General features: G+C 38.2%; 1 protein-coding gene and 1 long non-coding RNA gene across 6 annotated transcripts; both read right to left on the reverse strand.

The window, feature by feature from the left end:
- Positions 1 to 2,924: 2,924 nt before the first annotated feature.
- On the reverse strand, positions 2,925 to 4,687 carry LOC137746480 (methyl jasmonate esterase 1-like). Its single transcript, XM_068486502.2, has 3 exons — positions 4,174 to 4,687; positions 3,398 to 3,526; positions 2,925 to 3,315 (listed from the first exon to the last, which is right to left on the reverse strand). The coding sequence occupies exons 1-3, from the start codon at positions 4,660 to 4,662 to the stop codon at positions 3,043 to 3,045; spliced, it is 891 nt and encodes a 296-aa protein (XP_068342603.2). The 5' UTR covers positions 4,663 to 4,687; the 3' UTR covers positions 2,925 to 3,042.
- Positions 4,688 to 17,198: 12,511 nt separating this feature from the next.
- On the reverse strand, positions 17,199 to 20,300 carry LOC137743847 (uncharacterized). 5 transcript variants are annotated; one of them, XR_015956729.1, is made up of 8 exons: positions 20,114 to 20,300; positions 19,921 to 19,962; positions 19,532 to 19,789; positions 19,277 to 19,398; positions 18,366 to 18,460; positions 18,092 to 18,198; positions 17,793 to 18,010; positions 17,199 to 17,722 (listed from the first exon to the last, which is right to left on the reverse strand). It is a non-coding gene; the product is annotated as an uncharacterized LOC137743847 (long non-coding RNA). The 5 variants fall into 5 exon arrangements; XR_015956728.1 differs by lacking the exon at positions 18,366 to 18,460 and having other exon boundaries at positions 17,207 to 17,399; positions 17,624 to 17,722; XR_015956727.1 differs by lacking the exon at positions 18,366 to 18,460 and having other exon boundaries at positions 17,201 to 17,722; positions 20,114 to 20,299.
- Positions 20,301 to 21,315: the final 1,015 nt, after the last annotated feature.

Below are 21,315 nucleotides of genomic sequence, written 5' to 3' on the forward strand. Positions count from 1 at the left end.
CCGTTCTCACTACTGATTTTGCCCAAGGACTTGGTTTCGAAGGCGATGATTGGTGTGGGTAAGCGACGTGGCAATCTGTATTACCTTGTGGCCCTTACCTCTTCTTTCCCCACCCGTCAACTTCTCTGCAACATCATTACCATCCCCTCCTTCCCCCCCCCCCCCCGCTACTTCCTTACCTTTCACCCTTTTACCCACGAACATCCCTACCCCCCCCCCCCCCACTACCTACTAATCCTCCCCTTCCCCGCACCTCTTCCCGTGCCCATAAACCTTCATCCTATTTAAAAGACTACGTTTGCTCGCAGGTGATTCTGCCATCCCACCCATCTTCGACTTCGCAACCCGGTTCTACACAAGGTACGCGATATCCACTTTGTAATTTTCTCTCTTATCACCGTTACTCTCCCAGGCATTTTTCTTACATTAACTCTGTCAGTCGGACTGTGGAGCCTTCCTCCTTTGCCGAGGCTGCCACTGACCCCAATTGGCAACGTGCTATAACTGAGGAGCTTCAAGCTTTACATGCTAATGGTACTTGGACTTTAACTTCCTTGCCCCCTGGCAAAATTCCCATTGGTTGTAAGTGGGTGTACAAACTCAAGCACAATTTCGACGGCTCTATTGACTGCTACAAAGCTCGTTTGGTTGCTAAAGGCTTCACTTAGGCTGAAGGTATTGATTATCATGACATTTTTTCTCCTACTGCTAAGATGATTACGGTGCGTTGTCTTCTTGCTCTTGCTGCTAGTCAGTCTTGGTCTCTTCATCAGCTTGATGTTAATAATGCTTTCTTACATGGTGACTTACATGAAGAAATCTATATGTTTCATCCTCCTAGTCTTCGGCGACAGGGGGAGAATCTTGTGTGTCGCCTTCACAAGTCACTTTATGGTCTTAAGCAGGCTTCTCGCCAATGGTTTGCCAAATTCACTAGTGCCATCATTTCTGCCGGTTTTCAACAATCCAAAGCTGACTATTCATTGTTCACTAAAAAGTCTGGTATTTCTTTCACAGCTTTGCTCATTTATGTGGATGATATTGTGATTATAGGCAATGATGCTAGTGCCATTAATTATCTGAAGTCTTTTCTCCGTGATCATTTTCGGATAAAAGACCTTGGTGATTTAAAATATTTTTTGGGTATTGAGGTTTCTCGTTCCAAACAAGGGATTTATATTTCTCAACGCAAGTATGCATTAGAGATTCTCAAGGACTATGGTTTTTTGGGAGCACGACCCATTGCTTTTCCTATGGATGACACAAAATTATCTAATAAAGGAGAACTTCTCAAGGATCCTGAAAAGTATCGACGATTAGTAGGTCGGTTAATATATCTCACTATCACTCGGCCGGATATCACCTATTCTGTGCATGTTCTAAGTCGTTTTATGCACGAGCCAAGGATATCTCATATGGATGTTGCGCTTCGTATTGTTCGTTATTTGAAGGCTACTCCAGGTCAAGGTTTATTATTTCGTTCTGACAACCAGACCAAGTTAACTGCGTTTTGTGATTCTGATTGGGCAGGTTGCCCTATTACTCGCCGTTCGACTACTGGGTATTGTGTATTCTTGGGCGGTTCTTTGATTTCTTGGCGGACGAAACGACAGAAAACCGTTTCGCTCTCTTCAGCAGAGGCGGAATATAGGGCCATGGCAGGTGCTTGTTGCGAGATAGTTTGGCTTCGTTTTTTGTTGAAGGATTTGAACATTGCTTTGGATGGTCCTTACATTTTATTTTATGATAATCAAGCAGCGTTACATATAGCTGCCAATCCTGTTTTTCATGAACGAACTCGTCACATTGAGATGGATTGTCACTTTATACGAGATAAGATTGTAGATGGCACAATAGAGACCAAGCATGTGGGTACGGCACAACAGTTGGCAGACTTGTTTACCAAACCTCTTGGGAAAGAAAAGTTTTCGGGTATGTTACGCAAGTTGGGAGTTCTTGACATCCACTCTCCAACTTGAGGGGGAGTGTTAGACAAATAAGGAATATGGTTGGAGTCCTTGTGTAATTGTATATAATATTATTATTGGAAGAATAAGCCGTCCTACCTTGTCCTACCTACACACTAGCCGTCCTACAGCCGTCAAGCCGTCATACAGCGGTCCTACCTTGTCCTACCTACACACTAGCCGTCCTACAGCCGTCAAGCCGTCCTACAGCCGTCCTACCTTGTCCTACCTACACACTAGGACGGCTACCTTGTCCTACCTACACATTTGTATCATATATATATATCCTTGTAATCTTGTAGAGAAAAATTAATGAGAAAAAGCATTCTCTTCCATATTTTCCACAAAACATTCTCTTCCATATTTTCTACAGTTGTTGATGGTGACAGAGAACCTTAATTTTTTCGAATTTTGTTTTAAAAAATCGGGCGCTCGAAGCTGTTAAAGTGGTCTCTGCTTGGTGGTGCCTACTGTTGCACGAGTTGAAATTGGCGTCGAAGGAAATTGGAGAATGGTAGAAGAGTATAATGTGGGAGAAGAATCTGGGTGTGTGCATGTTGTTCAGGTTGCTGTTCAAATTGGGATGGAAAATTGGAAATGGTGATGTCGCTCAGCAAAGGAAAAAAGGGGATGTTGATGTCGCTGCAAGCCTCCACATCTCCATATCTGGGCTCATCATTTATTAATATTTAACTTTAATTTATTAAAAAAAACCTTAATTTATTACTATTTAATTAATTTCTCAATTTAATTGGAGGGAGTGGATCTTGACACGTCAGCAGTTAACAGACATATTGACGGGTTTTTTAACGGAAGTCTAACAATATAACGAATTCATAAAATGAGGCATGACATTCCAATGATGTTTAAAATACAAGGTATAATATTGTGGTTCGTTCTATAATTAAAGTAATTTTGTGTAATTTATCTTTTTTTTTTCTTTTTGGTTAGGCCGGGTTGAAAATGGCAACTTTCTTTAATTTATTAATTTAATTATTCATACATATATTATATATAGTATTATGGTGCATGTGGCGCAAGCTTGAATGCCTGACTTAACCATGCATGTCTGTGTTTATGAATATTTCTCAGCAATATTTTGGAGACAGGAGAACAACTCCACAGATTTAGAGAGCATGACCACGTGATCAGAACCGTTTATCACTTTCACTTCATTTGGCGGATTGTTTTTTATCATGTAGTTTTGCACATCCAACACTATCGCATGGTCTTGGTCGGACACGATGAACACTCTAGGAACTGATCCATATTTCTCTTTCGTGAGCCTTATTACATCGTAATTGTATAGAGGAGTAAATCTCACCAATGATAACCCTAGGGTTAAATCCTGCACATTATATAAATCACCAACCAATAAGAGAGCAGAATAGGTTTCCTATCTATTGCAATAGACACACTTTAAGACTTACCTGTGGTGGTGAGAGCTGGTAAAGTTCTGTCGCCAAGACCTTAGGCCCAAAGAGAAAGGAGGTTGCAGGGTTGTTGGTCCCGTTATCATATCTGAACTGAGAGTCCATAAAATCAAATCTTTTGGTAACCTATACATTTTTTTGAAGAAAATTATTTGTTAGTTAATTACCCTTTTATATCTCATTCAGTAGGATTTGGACAACAATTTACAAGAGATCAGAGACACACACATATAGTTTCATTTTACTGAGACACACCCAAATAAGTTTATCTAAATAATCTCTTGTAGGGTCCAATTTCCAATATATTTCAACGATCTAGTTGTTTATCTTTAAGGTCTTCCGTCAAAGATCATTCTACATCATCCAAATCTAAAACTATATATACGGACTTTGAACTAAATGGTAGCCATTTCATTGTTTTATTAAGAATCGTATTTGTCTACTTGCTTCACTATATGTAATTTGATTGATGCCTTAATGGTTTTTTATTGTGTATTTTTTTTGCAAGTATGATGTATGCATGATGAACGACAATATAGACGACTTGAGTCATTGAAAAAAGTTACAAAATGCACACAAGGTGTCTTCTAAATAAGTTTATTTGTGGAACTTCCAATAGAGAGGGATATAGTTATCCCATGCCTATTCATCACATTTTTTATTCACAAGATACGATGAATAAGGTACGGCATATGGTCAATTACAACTCATAGTAATAAAGCACTATTAAGGACATATAGCGCAACTGAATCCATGTGTGCGAAATTCATTACCTCTGCAAATATAGTTGAGTAATTAAGAGTTGGACCAGACATGAAAGCCGTCACATATACCGCAGCAGCAATTTTCTGAGGAAACCTCTCCATGAAAATAGATATTACGGCTCCACCCAAGCTGTGAGCTACAAGGATTACCTTCTCCTTTGGTGGTAGTGACACCATGAGCTCCGTCAGAGGCTCGACATATTCCGATAACGAAGGGAGTTGCTGTACCTGGATCGGGTTGATCCCGGATGCTCCCAAGTCTAGAGCTGTGACATTGTGACCCGAGTCCTTCAGGAGAGTCGCCACCTTATACCAACTCCATGCTCCATGACAAGCTCCATGTATCAACACAAAATGTTTAGTCCCAGATGGAATTTGGGGTTTGTCGTTGAAGTTGGGTTTGGGTTGGGCGGATGATGTACTATGTTTTGCTAAGCAAATAAATAAAAGAAAAAACGCAAAATGCTTTTCTACCATGTTTCCCATTTTCTGTATCATTTACCTCTATTTCCTTTGCTTTGCATCTCTCGTCTTGCTTATATATATATATATATAGAAATCGATCTTAGAACTAAAATTTGCTTAAAAGTCAAAAGTCAGCGAAGTTCAAAAGTATAAATCCCAACTTTAATTTGCTAGAAAAGTATTCCTAACTCGTAGGTACGTTACTTGGTAAAGAACCTAACTGGTTAATTTCGTCTTCTTTTTTAGTAATGCATGGACTTGAGAGGATATATATATATATATATATATATATATATATATATATATATATATATATATTTTAAACAAGAAATTAATTTATCAACAAAGCGCCGAGGACAACCGATACAAGAGGAGATAAATAATAAAGTTTGCAGAACAATAGCAGGACAAGAATGAAACCAAACATAATGTGAAGCAATAGAATGACCATAGTTGGCAACAGAATGACTTTAGAGGATATGTTACCTCCGTCATGTAACATATGTAAAATGAAAAGAAAAATTTTCATTTGTCGTCGATTTAAACAATTATTTCGAAAATTAAGGCATATGTTCTGACTCTTGAATCTCATTCTCATGCATAGTAATACTTATTTGTGATAGATTCTGCTTCTCAGAAATAACATCATACCTACGTACTATTCCCTTTCACCCACTTACCCTTGTAAAATGCACAGACTGGTCCTCTGATTCGCCCTGGTGTTGGACCAGAGGTTTGGCTAATTTTGGTATTGGACGGTAGCTGAAATTCAACGAAAGGACGTAGATTTGTTTGGATTTATGGACTCTATTTTGACACATGCAGGCAATAAGTTAGCCGTTCTTTTGGTGAAAGGCAATAACTTTGCTGTTATTAAATTACGAAATGCCTCCAGAATGTTATGATTTAACAAGCTGAAAGTACAACAATGTCTAGGAATTTTTACAAACATATAATCGTAGTACGTACATATGCTTTGTAATGAAATGAAAAAAAATTGTGAAAACCAAATACAATTAGGATTATAATGATTTTGTTTCCGCAACAACATGAAAGACTTGAAGAATTGAAAACTAGACTGTTGAAGTGCTTTCCAACAGTATAAGTCTTGATTTTCAAGGAATAAATTGTATCTCATTCATTCATTCATCATTTTTAGTTACAAGAACAACAAAACATATATAGAGGAACCTATAGAAAAACTAAGAGGAAAGCTACGGAAACAATGGAGAGTTAAGACCCCTCCATGACACCTCCACCTAACTTAAACCACTAATTAATCCTTACAATGATGATGAGGTCTCCACTCTACCTAACTAAACATCATCAAGGCTTGCATTATGCCTAAAGTAGATATTAAACTAAGATGCACTAAAGCATCACTTAAGTTTTAGCCGAAAGTTTGAATCCATGCATTAGCTAGCTTTCCATTATTCTATTCTTCCATGATACTCCATGATGCTTCCAACTCTTAGGAACCCTACTTCCAACCCTACTTCAAATAAACAACCATCCAATACTCCTCCTCAAGCTGGATCCAGAAGGTTGATGGATCCAAGCTTGGAGAGGAGTCTTTGAAACTGATGAGAGGCCAGAGGTTTGGTGAATATATCGGCCAGCTGATCGGAGCTTTTTACATAATGTGTCTGAATCACCTGCGACTGTACTTGTTCACGAACATAGTGACAGTCGACTTCAATGTGCTTCGTCCTCTCGTGAAAGACTGGATTTGATGCTATGTGCATAGCAGCCTGGTTGTCACAAAATAAGGTCATTGGTTGAGTCGTGAACACACCTAAGTCACATAGAAGTCCTTTTAGCCATATCAGCTCACACGCGGTTGAGGCCATTGCACGATATTCAGCTTCGGCACTTGATCTTGCGATGACAGTTTGTTTTTTGCTCTTCCATGTGACCAAATTTCCACCGATAAAGGTACAGTAACCAGTGGTGGACTTGCGATCGATGGCATTTCCTGCCCAATCTGCATCGCAGTACCCCATGATTTGAGTGTTGTCATTCTTCGTCATGAGGATGCCACGACCAACGGACCCTTTTAAGTAACGTAAGATCCTTTTTACAAAGTTCAAATGCTCGATGGTGGGGGAATGCATGAATTGACTGGCTATACTCACTGAATATGAGATGTCAGGTCTGGTGATCGTTAGGTAAATCAGCTTACCGACAAGCCTCTGATAGGAACTGATATCCGAGAGTGGTGTGCCTCCCAAGTCAAGTTTGAGCTTGCTATCGAGAGGAGTAAGTGCAGGCTTAGCATCGCTTATATTAGCATCCTTGAGTAGGTCCATGACATATTTTCGTTGATTAAGAAATAGTCCCTTGTGAGAAGATGCCATTTCGATTCCAAGAAAATACTTCAGCACCCCAAGATCTTTAATCGCAAATCTTTGTTGAAGTGACTTTTTGAGTGTGGAGATCTCTGCAGCATTATCACCTGTAATTATTAAGTCATCCACGTATATCAACACAACTAATTTGCTCGCAGCTCCCGTGCGAACAAATAATGATGAATCTGCATTACTCCTTTTGAAACCAACACTATGAAGAACTGAACTTAGTTTTGCATACCAAGCACGAGGCGATTGCTTCAATCCATAAATCGACTTATGCAACTTACACACCAAATCAGGCTCCTGGCTTTGAGGGTGTCCTGGTGGCAATCTCATATAGACCTCTTCTTCAAGATCACCATGTAGAAAGGCGTTCTTTACGTCCATTTGGTACATGGACCAACCCTTATTGACGGCAACAGACAATAGGACCCTAACTGAGTTCATTTTTGCAACAGGAGCAAATGTTTCTTTGTAATCTACCTCAAATGTTTGAGTGAATCCTCGAGCCACCAGCCTGGCTTTATGTCTTTCAATTGAACCATCAGAATTAAACTTGATCTTATAGATCCGCAGCCCACTGCCCTTTTTCCTTTTGGAAGTTTGGTGATGCTCCAGGTGTTATGTTGGTCCAGTGCTTTGAGTTCATCTCGCATTGCTTCTTTCCACACAACTTGGTTATTAGCCTCATGAAAGTTTTGAGGCTCACTGTGACTTGAAATGGTATTAAGAAAAGCAGCATGAGATGGAGTCACCTTTTGATACGACACGCAATTGGAGATTGGATACCTCGGTTTATATGTGACAAAATCTTGAAGTCTTGTGGGAGGTTGTCTATCACGCCGAGGGTTGCGTCGAGGTACTGGGAGAGTTGTCTCATCCTCGTTCAAATTATCAGCCACACTTTGAAGATTTTCTTGGTTGCCGATGTTATCATCATCCACAGAACCATCAGGATGAGTGCCTTCATTGTTGACTTCAGTGAGTGGTGTAGGAGATTCATCATTGTTGTCATGGTTAGAACCTCTTTCGTTTAAAACATCTGGAGTGCTGATTCTTGGTAGAGGAAGCAGATCAAAGATACACTCCCCCTGACCTGTGGCTTCAAGTGACTTGCTGAAAAAAGGGTTAGCTTCATGAAATCGAACATCTTTGGATACAATGATTTTTCTCAGTTGGGGATCATAGCACTTATATCCTTTTTGTGTTGATGAATAACCAAGCAAAATGCATTTGAGAGCTCTAGGGTCCAATTTATCTTGATGGTGTGACTGAACATGAACAAAACAGACACAACCAAAGGTTCTAAGATGTGAGAGGTCGATTTTTCTTCCTTTCATGACTTCAAGGGGAGATTTAAACCCCAAGACTCGGCTAGGAAGTCTATTGATGATGTACACAGCCGCCATGGCTCCTTGGGACCAAAATCTCTTTGGTACATTCATGTGTAACATTAATGCTCTTGTTTTTTCCAGTATGTCACGATTTTTCCTTTCGGCTACACCATTTTGTTGAGGTGTGCCAACACAGCTTGTTTGATGCATGATACCATGATTGCTCAAATATTGTGACATGAGATGGGACGTGTATTCGGTGCCATTGTCAGATCTTAAAGTTTGAATTTGAGAAGAAAAATGGTTCTTAACAAGGTTGTGAAAATTCTTAAATACTTCCATCACTTCACTCTTAGACTTTAAAAGGTACAACCAAGTGGCTCTAGAGAAATCATCAACAAAGATCACATAATACTTATAACCATCAAAAGATTCAAACTTTGGTCCCCATATATCTGAGTGAACTAGTTCGAAAACTTTACTAGTCCTAGATAAGGATGGGTTAAAAGGCAATCTAGTGTCCTTAGACAAATGACAGGTTTCACACGAAATTAAATCATTCCCTAAATTTGGAAACAAAGATGACAAAACAGGTTGAGAAGGATGAGCTAGACGTTGAAGCCACAATTGACTATCTTGGGATGGATTGGACTTGGCTTGAAATCCCCTGGGACTGCTCTTTGATATGTAATAGAGACCATCTAGATAAAACCCTTCACCAATCGTCTTCTTGGTGAGACAATCCTGAAAAATGACATTGTGAGGAGAGAAGATGGCTAAACAATTCAAGGTATTGGTGATTTTTCCCACAGATAGAAGTTGAAATGGAAAAGAAGGAACATATAAGGCTACTGACTCAATTTTGTCCGACATTAAGTGGATATTTCCCTTGCCTAAAACCTTGGAACTCTCACCATTGGCAGTTGAGACTTGAGAAGGTTGCGAAAATTTTTCAAACTTTTGAAACTTAGAAACATGATTGGTCATATGATCTGTGGCACCCGAATCAACAATCCAAAAATCATGCATCATATTTACATTAAGAGCAGTTTTGAAAGCAGTCATGATACCTTGCATGTCATCTCGGGACATGTGTTGTGTGTCTCTCAGAAAACCAGCGAACTTGCCTAGCAAAGCTGTTAAGTTTCCATCTTCAAAAACGACCGTTTGATCACTTTTAACCTCTTCTTTCTTGCTTTGAAGATATGCTGCAAACTCATTTATGAGTGCAGCCGGATTTGTTGTGAAGCTCTTGAGTGCGTCAGACCCATGTGAGGTTGAGGTAGATGCATTGTTGGCTTTGTGTGGTGCACGGTTCAGTCTTTGTGAGCCCTTGTTATCCTTCATGAACTCTGGCTTTAATTCTGGATGTAAAATCCAGCATGTCTCCTTAACATGGCCAGTATAGTTGCAATGTTGGCACTTCAAGTGTGGATTCTTCACTTTGTATTTTCTTTCGTTGGTTAGGTAAGACCTTGCTTCAGTTACATTGGTCTTTATGCCAATGTTCATGACTTTCCTTCGTACTTCTTCACGTTGGATTGTTGCACATACACTAGTGAAGGAAGGTAGTTCAGGGTTCATGAGTATGTGGCTTCGTAGGTCTTCGTATCCTGAATCGAGGCTTGACAAGAGTTGGAATATCTTGTCTTCTTCTGCCCTTTTCAGTAGCACGGACGCTTCAGTTGTATGAGGCCGATACATTTCCAACTCATTCCACATGCTCTTCATGCTGCCAAAAAGTTGAACAAATGGCTTTCCTTCTTGTTGCAGGTTGGAAATGTCCTTATTTAGTTGAAACACACGTGCAGCATTGTTTTGATTGCCATACATCTCCTTGACTGTCTCCCATAGCTCGAATAATGATTCAGAATAACTGAATATTTCAGCTAGTTTACGCTCCATGGAATTTAGGAGCCATGACATAACTAGCTGATCCTTGCAAAGCCAGTTTTCATATGTTGGTGAGGAAGCATCAGGAACTTCGATGCTTCCATTTATGAACCCTAGCTTGGACCTTCCACCTAGAGCAAGGCTCACCGCTCTCGACCAAGGTAAGTAATTAAACTCATTTAACAAGACTGAGCTTAACCTTTGATTTGGATTTACATCCACCTCAGACATATTTCCGGAAGAAAGAACTGGTGAACTTTCAGCATCTGACCTAAGAGGATTGTCTTCAGCCATCTTGAGGATTGATCACGTTCGGATGAAGCTGAAGCAGGTTATTTTTCCTGCTCTGATACCATCTTGATTTTCAAGGAATAAATTGTATCTCATTCGTTCGTTCATCATTTTTAGTTACAAGAACAACAAAACATATATAGAGGAACCTATAGAAAAACTAAGAGGAAAGCTACGGAAACAATGGAGAGTTAAGACCCCTCCATGACACCTCCACCTAACTTAAACCACTAATTAATCCTTACAATGATGATGAGGTCTCCACTCTACCTAACTAAACATCATCAAGGCTTGCATTATGCCTAAAGTAGATATTAAACTAAGATGCACTAAAGCATCACTTAAGTTTTAGCCGAAAGTTTGAATCCATGCATTAGCTAGCTTTCCATTATTCTATTCTTCCATGATACTCCATGATGCTTCCAACTCTTAGGAACCCTACTTCCAACCCTACTTCAAATAAACAACCATCCAATAATAAGGATTTAAAATATGAGCACAAAATAACGAACTCCAATTTATCCTGCAACTATACATGATTTTTCTTTCCACAGTAGCACTAACCACTCTGGTGTTTTGCGAATATCTACTCACAAAAAATTTGGTTTCACTGTTCATTGCATTGGAAACTACACTTCTGCAGCTTTCTGACGATCTATAATTGTCTGGGCGAAAGAGTTAGACACCGAATCAATTTTGACGACCAATGAACATGATGCGCCCATCGGGACTTCGAATATAAATATAAAAATCCACTATGATGCCACTTGATGTAGGACAAGATAAGGGTCTCGAAGAGACCGGGGGATAGGAACTTGGGATTCACTCAAGACGAAACACACTCTTCATAATTTTTTATTTTTTTTTTAAGTTAACTAATTGATTGTTTTAACTACTTGACTATCTTTTGAGTACGGAGCCCTTTAAATAGAGAGATACCTTACAAAAATGGGTAACGCTACACTTGCAACATTTTTCATATCACATTTACACCACCTCTCTAATAGAGATAGAGCCCAACAACATAAATGTGTTAAAAGTATTATTTTTGTACGAAGATAGGATAAATAGTTAAATAGTAGGGGATAGTTGCTAGATAGCCCAATAACCACACTGCTACAAAAAAGTGTTTCCCGAGGAAAGACCATTTGTAACATATAAGTTTCTCAATACTCGGGCAAAATTCGAGAAGTAAACATTTGCCTGACGAAACCAAAACCTTTCGTTGTGCAAAATACTTTAGGCGACAAACGACTTCGTCGCACTAAGCTTTAAGGGACGAAGCAATTTCTTTGCAAGAATATTAAGGCTACAACATAATTTCATTGCTTTAAGGTTTAGGCGACGACTTCTCTTTGTTTCAAAAACCTTTGTGTGATGAAAGTTGTCGTCGGGCATAATTTGTCCTATCATATTTGGTTTTCGATTTTTTTTATTTTGTTTTTTATGTAAAAATATTTCAGCGAGCATAATTTTAAGCAACGGAATGTGTACTAGCGTTAAATTTGGGGTGACGACATCTTTTCGTTGGGCAAAAAAATTTTTAAAAATTATTTTTTATTATTTATTATTCTTAGTTATTAATTGTATTATTAAATTAGATATTTTAATTAACTTAATGGTTTGGTATTTAAAACAAAAAAAAATAATTAATTTAATTATTATTTATATTATACTTAGAAATGTACTTACAAACAATAAAAACTTATACTACCCTAATACCAAAAAAGCTATAGAAGTAGGGGCTCGAGGTCATCTGGGTGGGACGGCTGGGAATCTGTTGAATGGAGCGGCTGGGAACCTGATGGCTAATGTGGCTGGGAATCAGATGATGACATCAGAAATCTATATCGGACAACTGGAAGGTTTGTAAGATCTGGCTCATCTGGTCTTCCTGGATTGCAAGCTGCCACTTCAAGTCTTGAATTTCCGTCGTCAACGTGGCGAGTTGTTTCAAGCTGTCTCCGGAAGATGAGGCATCAATGTCATTGTGTTGTGCATTTCCCATCCCACTTAGAAACGTACTTACAAACAAGAAAAAAAATATACCACCCTAATACCAAAAAAGCTATAGAAGAAGGGGCTCAAGGTCATCTGGGTAGGACGATTGGGAATCTGTTGAATTGAGTGGCTAGGAACCCAATGGCTAATGTGACTAGGAATCAGATGATGACATCAGAAATCTATATCGAACAACTAGAAGGTAAGATTTGGCTCATCTGGTCGCCTTAGATTCCAAGCTGCCGTTTCAAGTCCTGAACTTCTGTCGTCAACGTGGCGAGTTGTTTCAAGCTGTCTTTGAAAATGAGGCATCAATGTCATTGTGTCGTGCATTTCCCATCCCCTGATAAACCCTACCAGACCTATAACTAAAAGTCTGATCAAGCGTCTCAATCATGATTTGAAGACCCACATCCTCGGTCAAAGTCACCCCCTTAGAGCAAGCCCAGCGTGGGCAAATGCTCGGGGGACAGGGGACAGAACAGGGGCCCAAGGCCCGGTGGATCAGCTCCAGCGTGGGCAAACCCGAGTGAAGGTGGAGGCCCGAGCTCCGGGCCCGTGGAGAATTGCCAGCCCGAGAGCCTGAGGCCATGTGATGTCATCGTTGACGTCAGCCTGGCGTCAGGCAATATTTAATTTTTTTTGTGTCAGGCGCGTGCACCCCACTCGCACGTGGGGGCGCGTCGCCGACACAAAATCAGAAAAAAAAAAAAAAAAAAAAAAAAACTTTTCAGTTACCGTTGGGAAGCCACGTGGCTTCCCATGGTCCGTTCGATCTCAACGGTTATTTAATTTGGACCGTTCGATCTCAACGGTCAAAAAAATTAAAAAAGTCTTATTTAATATCCACCGTTCGATTTGAGATCAACGGTGGATATTAATATGCTTTATAAATAAAAAAAAATAGTTTTAAAATTAAGAAAAGTTACCGTTGTGACACGTGGCACAATCTGGAGTGTTGGAATTCAAATTTTCTTATATCCAACGGTAGAGATTAATTAATTGAATAAAAATTAAAAAAAATTGTAAAAAATTCAAAAAAAAAAATCTGAAAAGTCTGAAAAAATCTGAAAAAATCTAAAAAATCTGAAAAAAATTGTAAAAAAAATTGTTTTTACTTTTCTATAAATACATTCTCATTATCATCTACCTTACACAACAATTTCATATTTTCTCAACTACTTTCAATCACATTCCTTTCTTTGTCTCAAAGTTTGAATCCTTTTTTTTTCAACAAAATGACCACTGGTGCAAGTACGAATTGGTCGCTTATTGAAGATGTTGCGTTGTGTACTAGCTGGGTTGAAGTTACTCATAATTCGTTTACGGGTAATGAGATGCAGTTGCGAGAAATGTGGAGTCTTATTCATACCAATTATCTTGAGAAAATTGGTGGGAAAAGAACCAAAGAATCGATGTCCAGTCGTTGGAAATTACTTAGCCAATCGTTTAGTACGTGGAGAGACGCCTTGGCACAAACTAGTAGTAATATTCGAAGTAGGGAAAATTACTCGGATCAGGTAACAATATAATATTTATTTGATACTCAAATTTACATTATAATTATTTGTTTGTATTATTTATTTGTTACCTACATAATTTATTATTTATTGTTTGTATTATTTATTTGTTACCTACATAATTTATTACTTATTGTTTGTATTATTTATTTGTTACCTACTTAAATTATAATTATGTTGTTTGTATTATTTATTTGTTACTTATTTTCATTATAATTATTTATTTGTATTATTTATTTGTTACTTATTTTCATTGTGTAGGAACTTCAAGCACAAGCTTGGTACGCTGCCAAAACCAAAAGCAAAAATAAATCATTCAACCGGTGGGAATGTTGGAATATTGTCAAAGATTGTCCTAAATTTAGAGTTGTGCCAGTCGGTCCAGAAGTGCACATGAACATCACCCCTCTACACTCTACACCCGATCATGTCTCGCATGTTCATGAAGATGATGCAGAAGAAGTGCCCGAAACGCCCCTCCTTGAACAAGCGTCGGGTTCGACCCGTTATCCAATTAGGCCTCAAGGTAAGAAGGCTTCAAAGAGAAAATGGAGTGCTTCCAAGAATGATTATGCAAAGTTCATGGAAGAACTTACTCACCAAGGTGAATTGACTTTGGCGAGGGAACTGGCGAAATATGAGGTTGATAAGGCTAGAGAGGACGCAAAAGCTGCAGCTATTGAAAGGAATTTCAGGCTAATGAGAGAGAAAGAGAGCTACTTAGGCAAGAAAGGGAACATGTTAGAGAAGAAAGACGGGCTCAACGAGATCGTGAGATTATGAACACGTCTTTAGAAGGGAAGTCTCCAAATTCCAAATTTTTTTGGAAGTCAGAGAAAGCGGACGTGGTGCGAAGGAGGCGTGCAAGAGAAGCGATAGTAAGCCAAGGTGGTCTTAGCACCATAAGAGAATATCATCCTAGCACCACAAATTGGTTAAGTGATGATGAATAGAGTACTTTTTGTAATCGGAGCCCATAATTTTCCAATCACTTTGGGTTGTAATTTATTATTTATTGTTTGTATTATTTATGTTGTTTCCAATTTATTGAATATTTATTCAAATTAATTTGGTAAGTTATTTATACTAAGAGAATATTTATTGAAATGACAAAAACACACCAAATAAAATTACATAAGCATACGGAATAATTAAAAACTGACTAAGAAAATTACATAAACATACCAAATAATAAAACACACCAAATAAAATAACATAAACATACCAAATTCAAAAAAACACACTAAATGAACTTAATTATCTTCAGCTTGTTTCAATGCCCACTGGTGCTTTATCAAGTCAATTTGTCGGGCATTGTGCATGTCAGGCATTTGAAATACAGTATATCGTTGAATGAGTCTTTCATTGTAACGTCCATCCCTTTGTAATGGCTCATGTTGCACGGGCTCATCGGTGGCGTCATGAGCACAATATATATGTGTTCTTGAATTGTTCATCATGTCTGGCTCATATTCATCAACGGCTTCATAATCGTACTCATCTTCCATAATCATGTTGTAAATAATGATGCACGTCATCATGATGGATCAAAGCGACTCTACATCAAACAATCTGGCAGCACCCCTGATGATCGCCCAGCAAGCTTGGAGGATACCGAAACAACGCTCCACATCCTTCCTGCACCCCTCTTGACAGCTTGCAAAGTGTTTTTCCTTTGCACTTCACGGACGTGACACTGTTTTGACAAATGTTGACCATCGCGGGTAAATGCCGTCAGCTAGGTAGTATGGCCCGTTGTACATACGTCTGTTGACCTCATACGTGACTTTTGGTGCCTTTCCTTGCAGGACATCGTTGAACACTGGGGATTGGGCAAGGACGTTGATGTCATTTTGAGCTCCCGAGACCCCGAAAAAGGAGTGCCAAATCCATGTATCAAAAGATGCCACCGCCTACAGAATGATACTTTTTGCTCATTTTCTGTCCCCATAAGCGCCTTGCCACGCACTTAGACAGTTTTTCCACGTCCAGTGCATACAATCAATGCTTCCAATCATCCCAAGAAAACCACGCATCTCGGCCTTCTTCAACAGCCGTTCCAAGTCCATGTTTGTAGGTTTGCGGAGGTACTCAACGGTGTAGATAGATTCGATTGCTCCTCAAAACCTCATCAGGGACTCAAGAATGGTTGATTTCCCCATCCTCGTTATCTCATCCACTTGGTCTGCAGATGCTCCATATGCAAGTATCCGCAAGGCAGCAGTAATTTTTTGCTTAGGCAGTAGACCCATAGCACCAAAAGGATCTTTCTTTTGCACAAAGTAAGAATCATGGTTGCAAACAGCAATCAATATTTTGTTGAACAAATGTCGTTCCATTCTAAAACGACGTCTAAAGTACGTATCAAGGAATGCACTATTAGGAACAAAATAATCATCCAAGAGTTTCATACCTCGTCGTTGCCTGCTTCTATCAAGGTTTCCGGAACGGTTGGGCCTGCAGATCTGAGCCATAGCTTGGACGACTCGACGGGAATGTGAGGCTCTGCCCATTCTTACTTCGTCATCTCTCCTTTTATGCTCCTCATCCTCTTTCCTCTCATTTTTTGCCCCCTGGTGATTAAACATTGCTTCTGATTGGTTAAACAATTCTTCCTCTTCCTGATCGAGTTCCCACATCATCCTTGAGGAAGAAGAAGACATTGTAAGAAAGAAACAGAAACTATGAATAATGATACAGACTTTTGTGAAGAAGGAAGCAGAAACTATGAATAATGATAGAGATCTTGAGAAAATTGGTGTGAGATTTGTGAGGATAGATGGTGGATTATATGGAGGATTCAGAAAGGATTATGTTGTACATAATGCCACGTGACATGCCATCATTCGTTACAAATCTGATGGAAATCTATCCTCAAAGATTGTGAATAGATTATGACACGTGGCGCGACGTGATTGGTTAATAATCTTATCAGAAATCCATCACCAATAATTGTATTTTCAGATAATGACACGTGACATAACGAGTACGATTAAAAAAAATTTCGAAAATCCATCCCCAATAATTGTCTTTCAGATTTTATGACAAGTGGCGCAACAACAACAATTAAAAATCTTATTCGAAATTACAAATAAAATTATTTTGTATTATTTAGTAATACTTCGGATAATGACACGTGGTGCAACGAGAACAATTAAAAATCTTATCCGATATTACAATTAAAATTATTTTGTATTATTTTATAAATAAAAAAATACTAATATTTTATTGCCTATTGCCAGGACTATTGAAGTGTAACGGTGGAGATGCAAATGCTATTGCCAGGGTTATTACTGTTCATTAGGTGGATTGAATAGTGCATAGCCTGGGGGGGAGGGCTCCAACGCTGGAGTTGCTCTTAGTGGGGATGTCTGGGGTAGCTGCGATACAAGAGCATTGTGATAAGAAAATACATACATATTATTATTTTTAATACTTATAAATGAAAGAAAAGTAACAGTTAAATAAACTTACATGAAACTGCTCAACCGTCTTATCCCTAGGTCAAATATAAACTTCCTTGAACATGTTGATCTCTAGAAACTTATAATCCTCCTAAAAAAAAAGTTAAACATATAATCCTATAGGAACAATATACTTTTACCTCTCGTTGCTTCTCCAACCTATATGAGAAGGGCTTCAAATCCAACTGGTGGAGAAGTTTCTTGTTTGACCTATTGATCTTGTTGGTCTAAGATCCCTTCTGTTAAACACAAATTTATTAGTGCATATATTATAAATAAAAAATATTGCTAAAATATTATTATACCTACCAAAAACTTTAGGTCCTGAAAATGTTTGCACAGTCACTCCCAATCCTTTGGGCTCTCCACCAATTACTTAGGGTGCCTTTTGCAAGAACGGACTCCACATCAGGAAAAGCCTCAAAATGGTGATGGAGGTTGCTCTTCCATTAGGCGCACCGTTTCGTAAAGAGCTCTTCTATGTATGTGGTCAAGTTGGCATCGAGGTATTCAACATTATAGTTCAGCTGCAAATATCAAAAATATTAAAATATAAATAATAGTAGACTTAATTATAAAAAGTATTATTAAAATTTGAAAATACTCACCAACAACTCATGTTACATCGCCTTCTTCATCCCCTTTGACACTTGTCTTCAAGTTCCCACTGCATAGGGCAATGGGTCCGCACAACGCCGTGGATCAGCGAGTTGTACTGGTCAGACATACGCGCGACATGGTATCAAAGATCATAACTGAAGGTGATTCTCTAATAACATGTAAACCATAATACAACACATGTCCACATCTGGCCAATATTTTCAACAATTATATCATCTAATATCCACATAAAACCAACATTGCAGTGGATGACGTGGGCACCTAAGAAACCACAGGAGCAGACGATGTAATCGGCGTAGGCGCCACAATCGATGGAGCATTAGCCGGAGCAGGATGTGCGGGAGGTGCACTAGCAGCTGAGCGACGGTGCATGGTAATCAAACGCGACATTGTAAAATTTGTGAACGAAAAAAATATCAAATTATTCCTAAAATTATAAAAATTAATCCCCACTCGAAGAAAAATGCTCATCTACCACGGTTAATGTCCGTGATAGATTGCAATCCATCATGGACATTGTGCCCGTTAGTAATTTGGATGTGATAAAAAGTCTCAGTTTCTACCACTGGCTATGCCCGTTGTCAAATATAATGTAACCACAAACAGTGCCCGTTATAAATTGGAATTTAACACCACGGGTACTATGGTCGTTGTGGATTACTAATTTACCACAAGTAATGCCCGCTATAAAAAAAAAATAAAAAAAAAAAAAAAAAAAATTCCAAAAAAAAAATATATATATAAAAACCCACAAAATTGGAAATTTACTAAATATACAATTTTTTTTTTTTTAAAATAATCACATATTAAAAAAGAATTACTACTTGTACAAAGCTAACAACACCACCATTGATTTATACTATGAAATATCAAACTACATAGGAAGCATTCACTAGGCCTCAGATAACAAGGAAAGTTAGTTGAAAGACTTCACTTTTCCTTAAACACCTCCAAACGCCTTTTAAAGTTAATACTATGAATTTGTCATTAACCTATGAACAACTGAAATTATAAACGTAATCACAAACATTCAGTAGTATTGAAAATCAATAAGCACCGACAACAACAAACAGACTCAAAACTAACGAAAAAGCATTACTTGAATTCTCCTATCGGTCAATATATATGGAATCATTGTACTAAATAAACAATTACTTGAAATTGGGAATTACCATTTCAACCAAGTTTCTTGAAGTTATTTAGTGAGCCACCGAAGAGAAGGATCTTGGAGTCCTTGACCTTGAGGTAGAATTACAACTTGAGGTAGAAGCTTGAACAAGGGAAATTGCCATTACTGCAGAAAAGATTCAAATAAAGCAATAAAGCATAGTGTGAGAAAAGACTCGAGTGCACATCAAAATACACATAAAGGAAGAAAACAAAAAAATATATAATGAATAGGCAAAGAACATGGATAAGGCAAATACATTTTCTGAGAAGCCATGAACACGAGTCGCACCATTCATAGCCACCATCTGCGTCTCCATTCATTAAACACCCATAACCAAAACGTATAAGAAAACAACTTGAAATTAGAAGTGCCATTTATTTACATCAAAGTAATTTGATGCAATTATATATAGAGCAGGCGAGAGACAAAGTGACCTTCGTACAAACTGTTCTTTATTACACTGGAGCTTTTCCCTTAACATCTCAATCAGAACAAGACATACTCATGCACATACCTAAGAAGCAAAGCCGATCATCCCACTGATTTTTTATCACAATGGACATATTTCAATTATATGGGTTACCAAGATTTATTCAAGCTTAAGTTATTTAATGAAATTGAGGGAAACATCTTCAATTTACTAACCATATGATGGCCCCTGAACTAGTTTAGTGGAGAAAATGGAAGCTGCGATCAAACAAACAAAACAACTACAGCAGTATTAGAACAAATATAATACAAAATTAAAATACAAGAGCAAAGTTCCAAATTTTGAGTGAGAATATAGAGAATCAAATTCAAAACCCTAAACCAAAAATCCGTCCAAAAATTTGCATACCAATTTCTAAGCCATAAAGTGAGAAAGGCTAGCAAATGCAAACTGCCCTGCAACCTAATCGTCATCCACCATCATTCATAAGAGAAAATAAGCATAGGGGTAGTTTTTTAACAAGAAAAACATTACTGCGATAAGTTATTATCAAAGGCTCATTAATAAAGGAATCTCCAAAAAAAAAAAAAACGATGCAAATGAAACTCAAACTTACCCAACCCAAAAAAAAAAAAGGAATATTCATCCAAATTTAAACTCTTCCTACAGACGAATCGATGGAGTGCGGAGCAATGGACAGACGGATCAATGGAGTGAGCAGCGGAGGTGAGAAAGAAACCAAGGCCGAATTTATAAGGTTTTTCAACGAAATTGGGTAAATTGCTACAAAAACAAAGCTTTTGATGGCAGTTTTGAAGATATTCTGGTGCATAGAGTCCCATCTTCACAAAGTTGGCTCGGAGGAGGAAGAAGGGTTCTTCTGGCATAAGCAGAGGGACGAATGGGAAAACGTGAAGAAGGTTTGAGAGGAAGTATAAACAAGGGTGCTTGTGGGGACATAGGATTAAAGTAGATATGGAAGCCACTATGAGAGAGAGAAAAGAAGAGGACAAAAATTGAGGAACTGAAAAAGAGGAAGGTGTTGAAAACATTGGCATTGTTATGAATGCCCAGACACAGATTTTTCAATACCCACAAATGTGATGTAGACTTTGGAAACAAAATGGTCGTATTTTCAAAGTCATGTGATGTAAATTTCAAAATGTAATAATGCTAGTTGCTCTATAAATAGAGCACTCGATTGCAATCAAAACACATAGCAAGAAAGGAAAGATCTATAACATCAATATCTATTCCTACCTCTTTTATTTGTCATCCTCTTGTGCTATAGTTACAGTGTAATATTTTGCACCTACTTCGCTCCTGTTACTAGTAAATGTTATCTCTCTAACTTTGACCTATTTATAATACGTTATCAGCACAACTTTCTAAATATAACCATTCCTCATTTCTCTTCGCCGAAAGAAATCATTTCTCTTCACTGAAAAAAAAAACGTTTTCTCTAAGGATTTTACTGTTCATCTTCTTCCTCTGCCTCAACTACTGGATATACCCTCGCGAAGAACTGTTTGCATCATGCTTGCTTTTAGTTCTCAACCTAACAGTTACATATATCTTTGATTTCTTGTTTGGTGTAAATCTTGATTACT

The sequence above is a fragment of the Pyrus communis genome, chromosome 2 (genome assembly GCF_041283825.1).
Source record: "Pyrus communis isolate YQ-2024b chromosome 2, ASM4128382v1, whole genome shotgun sequence".
Lineage (NCBI taxonomy): Eukaryota > Viridiplantae > Streptophyta > Magnoliopsida > Rosales > Rosaceae > Pyrus > Pyrus communis.